This window comes from Drosophila subpulchrella, chromosome 3R, assembly GCF_014743375.2.
Source record: "Drosophila subpulchrella strain 33 F10 #4 breed RU33 chromosome 3R, RU_Dsub_v1.1 Primary Assembly, whole genome shotgun sequence".
NCBI classification, from domain to species: domain Eukaryota; kingdom Metazoa; phylum Arthropoda; class Insecta; order Diptera; family Drosophilidae; genus Drosophila; species Drosophila subpulchrella.
In genome coordinates this window covers 8095133-8103765 of record NC_050609.1, presented here as the reverse complement: position 1 = coordinate 8103765, position 8633 = coordinate 8095133, and the positions used below count along the sequence as shown (strand labels likewise).

The 8633-nt window shown below is 49.0% G+C and overlaps 4 protein-coding genes across 5 annotated transcripts; 2 read left to right on the top strand and 2 right to left on the bottom strand.

Annotated features, from left to right (window-relative positions):
* The first annotated feature begins 48 nt into the window (after positions 1–48).
* On the top strand, positions 49–1626 carry LOC119555900 (39 kDa FK506-binding nuclear protein). The gene is made up of 3 exons (XM_037867593.1): positions 49–186; positions 375–587; positions 647–1626. The coding sequence occupies exons 1-3, from the start codon at positions 171–173 to the stop codon at positions 1486–1488; spliced, it is 1071 nt and encodes a 356-aa protein (XP_037723521.1). The 5' UTR covers positions 49–170; the 3' UTR covers positions 1489–1626.
* Positions 1611–2542, bottom strand: LOC119555910 (39S ribosomal protein L9, mitochondrial). The gene is made up of 2 exons (XM_037867605.1): positions 2383–2542; positions 1611–2325 (listed from the first exon to the last, which is right to left on the bottom strand). The coding sequence occupies exons 1-2, from the start codon at positions 2452–2454 to the stop codon at positions 1648–1650; spliced, it is 750 nt and encodes a 249-aa protein (XP_037723533.1). The 5' UTR covers positions 2455–2542; the 3' UTR covers positions 1611–1647.
* A 264-nt stretch (positions 2543–2806) lies between these two features.
* On the bottom strand, positions 2807–4523 carry LOC119555899 (serine protease easter). Its single transcript, XM_037867579.1, has 3 exons — positions 4230–4523; positions 3656–4042; positions 2807–3596 (listed from the first exon to the last, which is right to left on the bottom strand). The coding sequence occupies exons 1-3, from the start codon at positions 4288–4290 to the stop codon at positions 2866–2868; spliced, it is 1179 nt and encodes a 392-aa protein (XP_037723507.1). The 5' UTR covers positions 4291–4523; the 3' UTR covers positions 2807–2865.
* Positions 4524–5323: 800 nt separating this feature from the next.
* Positions 5324–8237, top strand: LOC119550913. 2 transcript variants are annotated; one of them, XM_037859910.1, is made up of 8 exons: positions 5324–5460; positions 5527–5662; positions 5754–5904; positions 5966–6153; positions 6216–6819; positions 6878–7238; positions 7293–7597; positions 7671–8237. In XM_037859910.1, the coding sequence occupies exons 2-8, from the start codon at positions 5544–5546 to the stop codon at positions 7983–7985; spliced, it is 2043 nt and encodes a 680-aa protein (XP_037715838.1). In that variant the 5' UTR covers positions 5324–5460; positions 5527–5543; the 3' UTR covers positions 7986–8237. The 2 variants fall into 2 exon arrangements, with proteins under 2 accessions (XP_037715838.1, XP_037715849.1); XM_037859921.1 differs by having other exon boundaries at positions 5334–5463.
* Positions 8238–8633: the final 396 nt, after the last annotated feature.

Below are 8633 nucleotides of genomic sequence, written 5' to 3'. Positions count from 1 at the left end.
CGTAACATATCGATGACATAAAAACTATCGATATCAACATAAGTAAAATTGGCAAAAAAAAGATTCAAGCTTTAACGGCTTCGCAGTCACACTCAGAATCCGGCGTCTTAAGAATATCCGCGTTTTTCTTAATTTCATTTTCCGTTGCAAGTAGACTATACTTTTGCAAGATGTCGATGTTTTGGGGTGAGTTGTACTACTGGGACTCTGGCATTCCCGCCCAAAAGTGGAAATCGCCCATGGGGAGGCGTCCCAGCCCACGCACGCTATCGCCGCCGCCACGTGCTTGCGCTTGATTTACCGGCAGCGTGGAGCGGCGCCATTTGTAGCCCCAAGTAAACCATGTTTTTCCCCATTTCAATGCCCTCGTCCAGGTCTGAACATGAAGCCTGAGCGCAAGTACTCGCAGACGATCATCAAGTCGTTCCACGTTTCTGGCGTGGCCCTCGACAAGGGCCAGGAGGCCAAGTTGTACCTTGCCGCCGAGAAGCAGGAGTACATCGTGGCCACCGTGACCAAGGACATTCCTCAGGTGGCCCTGGACCTGAACTTCAGCAAGGGCGATCGCATCATGTTCTACACTGCAGGTAAGCACTCCTTGAAGTTATATTTGCAAGGGTCATTCTACACATCTTAATGTCAATAGGCGACGCCACCGTTTCTCTGCTGGGCTACTTGCACGACATTGATTCCGACGATGACGACGAGGATTTCACCCTCGAGAAACTGCTGAAGGGCAAGGAGGGCAAAAAGAGCAAGAAGTCCGAGGATGATGAGGAGGACGAGAGTGGAGAGGAGGAAGAGGAAGATTCCGACGAGGACAGTCAGCTGATTGGGGAGTACGAGTCTTTCCTCGAGAACGGAGGTGATGAAGATGACGATGACGGTGATGAGGAGGACGATGAGAGCGGAGAGGAAGAGGAGGAGGACAGCGACGAGTCCGAGGCTGAGGAGGAGCAGCCTAAGGCCAAGGTTGCCAAGCTGTCGCCCGGTGCCAGCGCCAAGAAAGCCGGCAAGGAGCAGAACGGCGTGGCCAAGAAGGAGGAGACCAAGCAGCAGCAAAAGAAGAAGGAGAAGCCCGAGGCCAAGAAGGAGAAGGAGCAGCCCAAGCCCAAAGAGCAGGCCAAGCAGCAGCCAGCTGCTGGAGGAGAACGCTCCCTCTCGGGCGGTGTAAAGGTGGTGGATGTGCTGGCCGGCAAAGGCGAGGAGGCCAAGCCGGGCAAACGCGTCTCCGTCTACTATACCGGTCGCCTGCAGTCGAACAACAAGACCTTCGACAGCCTGCTGAAGGGCAAGCCCTTCAAGTTCTCCCTGGGCGGCGGCGAAGTCATCAAGGGCTGGGACGTTGGTGTCGCCGGCATGAAGGTGGGCGGCAAGCGCCGCATCACCTGCCCCCCGCACATGGGATACGGATCGCGAGGAGCTCCGCCTAAGATCGGCCCCAACTCGACACTCGTCTTCGACGTGGAGCTGAAGGCAGTGCACTAATCGTGTGCATTAAACCACATCATATAGACTCGTAATCATGTAGCCATTAAGTATCCGCGTCGTACAACTTGATAAAATGTTAAATAAACCACTGTTTTTGCACGCTGTTCATAAATCAAACGTTTTGTAACAATCGCATTTATTTGGTAATTGTGCAGCCTACGTGCTCTTTTCGGGAGATGAACCTACAGCTAAGAGGGGTTCGGACTGGAGTTTCCAGTGCTCGAGAACGTAGGGCAGCCGCTCGCTGGGATCTGTGCTCCAGTGATGCAGACGGCACTTGAGTCGCGCCTGCTCCAGCTTGTTGATGGTCACGGTGCAGTAGAAGTCCTTGCTCTCCTTCTTAAGGTCGGGCCCCTCGATGCGTTCCTTGGGCAGGGTGATGCACTCCTCGCGGCAATGGAATCCAGCCTTGCGCAGCGAGGCCTTGATGTGCCAGGGCTCCAGGACCCACGGCTCGTCCTTGTTCATGACCACAGCGAGCACTATGGACTCCAGCATGTTGACCGTTCGCTGGGCATAGGCCGAGCTGTGTTTCACCGCCGACTTTTCCGCCTCCGTCTTGGCGTACTTGGCCACATTCTCCGGCGTATTGTAGGCAGCCAGTCCCGGCAGCAGGAGCTTGTTGTAGACGAAGTGCGGCTTCATGGACACCACGTCGCCCTTGTCGCCGACGCCCTCGACAAAGGTCTTCAGCACCACCTCCATGTTGGGCCGCTTCTTGACCAGCGTGTCCTCCACCAGCTCGTAGATGAAGTGCTTCGCCCTCATCCGGCGGGGCTTCTCGTTGGTCTTGTGCAGTGGCGGGTCATATTTGCGCTTCAGCACGAACGTGGTCTGGAAGGGATTGGGCGATGAATGGGGAAGGCTTCCTGCTGTGGACAAGGGACTTACCCGCACTTGCTGCTGCAGGCTGGTGGCCGATTTAAGCAAATTTAACGGCGTTACGTAGATGTTCTTCAACATTTTTTTAGCCGAATTAAGTGGGAGTTGCCAGACTGCGCAGTAGTTTAAGGAGCTGCCAGATGGGATCAATTATTTAAACGTGATTTTCAATGATTACAGTGGTTTGAAATTTGAATTTATTGTGAATGTAAGAATTAAAATCATTATTATTATTAAAATTGAATTGATAGCCTACATACTATGTTATTATTACATTTTAATTGCTAGAAAAACAAATAAATTTATTACAGAAGTTTGTAACGCAATAAAGGAAACTTTTCTGATCCTATTCATATTTTAGGACAGGATTTTATGGTATTGCTATTTCCGTCTGCTTTAATACAGTTTGCTAGCTCATTTTAAAAGCTATTGATTTTAAACCTTCCATCAGTTAGTCGAATTTATTTACACAATCATTATTATAATTTACAATCAGGCCTCGATGGTGTTCTGGATCCAGTCGACGTACTTCCCCACCCGTGTGTAAACTCCTGGCCATCCAGCCAGGCCGCATGGAGTTGGTCCAAAGGAAACGACGCCGGCCAGGAAGTAGTAGGTGTTCACCTTGTTGGTGTCCAGTCCGATGAGCGGTCCTCCGGAGTCGCCGCGACAGGAGTCGACGCCCTCCTTGCCGCCGGCGCACATCTGAGTGTCCTCCAGCAAAATCTCCTGGCTGCTGTAGACGTTCTGGCACTCATCCATCCGGAATCCCTCCACGGCCGCCTTCAGCTTCAGGTTGCTGGCCGACAGCTGCTCCGTCTTGCCCCAGCCGGCCACGTCCATGGTGATCCCATCGAAGGTGGCCGACCGCAGATTGGTGTCCAGGGGCAGGCAAATGGGACGCACAAAGTCGGTGTACTCCACCTGCTGGCCGAGGCGCAGCAGGGCGATGTCGTTGACCTGGTTCTTGGAGGCGGGTATATAGCCGGGATGTGGCACAGTCCGCTCCACGGGCACGTCCATATGCGGTGGGGCACAGTCCTTCATGCCGCGCACATCCACCTCGCAGTCGGGATCGGTGAAGGTGTCCCACTCGCCCAAGCGGACTCCCGTCAGCCGCCAGTCGCTGGGCAGAGCCTTTCCATTGACGCAATGCGAGGCGGTGACCACATACCGAGTGCTGATCAGGGAGCCTCCGCAGTGGTGGCCCTTCTTGCCCTGGGCTACATAATGATATCAAATTGTGGGTAAATCATTCCTAGAGATTCGTAGCCCCACTCACCCTTGGTGTATTCAATGAGAGCCATCCAGGGGAACTCGTCGATCTTGGTCTTCTGGCCGCCATAGATGCGATTGGACAGGATGTTGCCGCATTGACCTGGCAGTGGGAGCAAGCTGGTGCTGGTCACATTGGGCTTGGCCGGCGGAGGAGCCTCCGACGTGGTCTCCCTGTAGCGATCCGGGCAGCAGATCAGCACCTTTCCATTCGTATAGCCGCACTGACTGCGACTCAAGTAGAGCCTATCCGTATCCCGAAGCGGAGTGGTGGTCAGGAGGCCATATAGGTATTTGCAATCCTCTAGGTGGATGCACAAGGCCCGCTCCCGATTGGGTGTTATGCAGCGCCCATAGTTGGGCACCTGGGCCGCCTCATTGGGGAAGTAGAACTCTAGAAATCCAGAGGTTAATATCATATAGCCTACCAACTTTGTGCATAAATCAGGTCATTAGTTATAGAAGTACGGAAACAGGTTTTATAAACGATTTGTGAAGGCCCGCGGCAAAATAAATATGTTTGTTAAAGCTTGTCATGCCCAGCAGATGGGAATCTTGGCAATCTTCTTCTATTTACTTACGGCCCGCTGATGATTTCGCCAAAAAACCCAGAAAGAGGCATACAAATGATAGCTTCAGCATTTTCGTTACGCAAGCGGGCAGGTTAATCCTTTCTCAAGACGTCGTCAGGGTTTCGGGTTATAATGGTAATGTTTTGTTTACTGCAATTTTATAGATCGACCGCAGAAGCAGATATCAAAATAAACGGCACGATTAAGTGGATGATACAGGTAATAAAACGGAATTCACACGGAGCGGAGTAAGGTGGAGAGGCCGAAGCTGAGCTTGGCGCACAACTGAATCTTTCGACGGAATTCTCACCTCGCGAGCTCTGTCGCTTTATCTTTATCTCGGGTCTCCATACCCGTTACTCGTAGAGTAAAAGGGTGTGTTAGATTCGTCAGAAAGCTTGTAACAGGTAGTACAAAGCGTTTCCGATCCTATAAAGTATATATATTATTGATGAGGATCACTAGCCGAGTGGATCTGAAAAAGAGAAAAGGGTATCTGATAGTCGAGTTTCTTTTTGTTTCTTTTTAATTTTGAAGCAAATGAATTGCCTTTTTTATAATAAAGTATTTTAATGACACTTGTTTATGGCCAAAAAAACCAGATTCTCCTTCCTTTTGCCAAATTTTAATTAAAGCGGCTACTGTCCTTGAATAATGATCTTAAATTACCACAAAAATGAAGGCCCGTCATTTCCGTTAGGCAAAAGTAAGTTGGAGAAATTCCAAACGGGCGGATTTAAGAACACCGGGCTGTTATATTGTGGCTCACAAAAAAATATGTTTTATTTGGTTCAATTAGCTATAAGCAATCTCAATTCCAACGTGATAATAATAAAATGTATAACAACAAAAGAAAATGTACTATTGGAAAAAAAAAATTTTAAGCATTAATGTTATTAATAAAAATGTAGATTTGGTAGTAAAGAAATATAAGTGACAAATCAATGGGACTGCGCAATTAAATATGTTTACATTTGTGGCGCTGGACTACATAACCTAAAATTAAGTGATTTTGATTTAAAATTGAACTTTAAATTGTAACGGTCGCGTTGCCAACCACCGCAGTGTGACCAGCATCTGCAAAAGTTTTTGCATGTTTTTCTGCACATTGCTTATAGCGGTACGCCCAGCTGGTCATTGTTTAATAACTTTTAAATGTTTGAAAGTCAGTAACGTTTAACTAACCTACGCCGCTGGGACTCGGGGCGAGCACTGGGACTAAACCGCTCCAATTGGCAAGGTATTAAGTGCCGTATTTGCAGAGATTGCAAGATAAAATTCTGACATGTCTGGTGTATATTTACAGCTCATAATTAATTCAAAATGCGTTTCGTACGCCGGGGAACTGTCCCCAAGATCTTAGCAGGTTGCATTGTTGTGGTTCTAATGGTTACCCTTTACATCTTAAATGACGAGCGGGAACTGGATAAAAACCTTAAGATGTATGTATAGTTGTGCGTCACGAGCATTTCGCGAAATTGATTGTTGGATGTTTACTCATATATACACACATATTTTGTACTTCTGATAAAGCGAAATTATCGAGCGCTCCATACGATCGGCGGTAAATCAGGGAGAGTGCCGCCATCCCCATCTCCCCCTGGAGAATCCGGACATCATGAAGTTCTACAAGCCGGTGCAGCGGATCAACTGCGGCGAGGGAATGGACTGGGTGATGTGCGAGGTTTGAAAGGATTCAAATTCTGCCAGAGGATCACATTGGCTAACCCCTGAATCTCCCACAGAAATCCATTTGCTTTGTACGCCCGGAGATCGCGTCCAGCCACGAGGATGTGACCTGCTCCTACACGGACATCATCCGCAAGTCGGACTACAAGGTGCGCTTCGGGCGGACCCTGCGCATGAAGGAGCCCTATGTCCTGCAGGCCAGCGACTTTGTCAAGGTGGCCTGCCGATCATCCAGCGGCGAGAGGTGGTTATCAACTTGATTGCAAGTCCTGCACACAGTTTACAATGTATTACTCCATTACCTAGTTGGTTTGGCATGGCACATGGCATACGGGATACAGTGCCTCGTCCCCTGGCTGCCAATTTCTCGCCCAACTTGGCTGTCCTACCGCCCGAGGCAGTCGCCCAGGCTCAGCAGCAAATGCAGGATGTCCCCACGGCCTCATTTTACAATGTTCTCATGTTCGGCTTCGATTCGTTGAGTCGCAACGCCTTCATGCGTAAGCTGCCCAGAACCTACGAGTATCTCACCAAACAACTGGGCGCAACCGTCCTCAAGGGCTACAATATCGTGGGGGATGGTACTCCGCAGGCCTTGGTGCCCCTTCTTACGGGCTTCACCGAACTGGAGCTGCCGGAGACGAGGAAGCGGTTCTCCGGAGCGGGCAGCGTGGACTCGTATCCCATGATTTGGCAGGACTTCGCCCGCCTGGGCTACATGACCTCGTTTAACGAGGACCTGCCCAATGTGGGTACCTTCACCTACCGCATGACAGGGTTTGAGAACCAGCCAGTTGACCACTACCTGCGCACCTACTATGTCCAGGCGGAGCACATGGCCGCCGAGAGCCAGCCCAACTGCATTGGCCACCAACCGGACCATGTCACCATGCTTGAATACACCAAAAACGTATGTGTAGTCAGAATCCTGCCAAAATCTAACCTTAATCTTATAACTTTTATTCCAGTTTATGCTGAAGTATCGCGATGCGCCGCGTTTTGTCTTCAGCTTCCATGGCGGTTTGTCCCACGATTCCATCAACCTAGTGGGAGCAGCGGATGATGATGTGCATGACTGGCTGGTGGCGCTCAAGGAACGTTCGCTGCTAGACGACACAATTCTGGTTATGATGGCCGACCATGGCAATCGATTTGCCGAGGTGCGAGCCACTCTGCAGGGAAAACAGGAAGAGCGACTGCCATTCTTTAGCTTCACGTTTCCCGAGTCGTTTAAGAAGCGCTTCCCGCAGAAGTACAAGAACTTTCTGGCCAACGAGCACCACCTGGCCACGCCGTTCGACATACATGCCACGCTGAAGCACATTATACGTAAGATTGAGGTTGTCTGACTTCTAAAAGAGACTAATTTCTGCTCTCATATAGAACTACAAACGGCAGCCGATCAGTTGGATGAGATCAACGATGTAAGAACTGATCCCAGCCAGCCTGGCATTCACATTTCGGAACTGGCCCGGGGACGCGCCATGTCGCTGTTGGATCCCATCTCGAATAATCGATCCTGCGCGGATGCCTACATAGAGCCACATTGGTGTGCCTGCCTGAACTGGCTGCCTTTGCAGTTAAACGACACCCGGAATTCGGGCATCGTCCTCAAAGCTGCCCAAAGCATTGTCAATGCCATTAATTTGGCCACCGTGGAGCAACGCCAGCACTGTGCTCCTTTGCAGGTTCGTGATGAAGGCCACCCAGATTGATATCAATTATAATCTGATCTTATATGGAACTTCCATTTACCCTCAGCTTCTACGTGTCAATTGGGCGCTACGCCTGCAACCGCACAAGGAGTTGCTGCAATTCAAGACGAACAGCGACCGGGATGGCTTCCTGGCGGACATGACCGGTCAAACGCTGGTCCGGGATGAGATGTACCAACTGCAGGTGGTAACGTTGCCCGGCGAGGGACTGTTCGAGGCGAGCGTGGCTTACAGCCTTCACACATTTAGTGCCACAACCAAACTCACGGATATTTCGCGTGTCAACAAGTACGGAAATCAGGCCCGATGCATATACGATCGGGATCCCGAACTGCGGAAGTACTGCTATTGTCGCGACTAATTAGCGCACAAAAAAAAACCTAGTCCAAAACATAGAACTGCTAAGCAATCAACTCGAATAGATTTTCGCACTGTTTTCAGTTTGGCGTTCTCGTAGCTTTTAAGGACTTTTTCCCCACTAGTTCCCAAAGAATATAGTCACTGTCTCTCTTAAGTTAAAAGATCTGCCTCAGTTTGTAATATATGTTCCTTTAATCAACAATAGTATTCTGGTAATAAAAATACCTTTTGTATGGATGATGAAAATAAAAAATTGTCAACTCATGATGGTGTTTTTCCACGACATTGTTCGGCTCATATACGATTTTGCGTAAGTGTAAGCAAAATTGACAAGGTTTAAAGGTTACGTTCAAAGGCTTAAGTGAACATGTCTTCTTGTTAAAAGAATCCTCTAATAAATGAACCGAACAATGTCGTGGAGTAACACTCTGACTGAATTAATTCAAATTGCTTAATTAATATTGGGTATAATTGGTATGCTTTATGCGACCTTACAACTTAATGTTAAGAAAATATGGCGACTTTATGCCAGAAACAGTCAGTTTAAACAAATTTCTTTGTGTACTTACGATTACCAATTATATATTTCAAGGCTGATGATAGTCCCATTCTTATGTCAGAACTTCATATTCCACTGTTGTTTAGATTG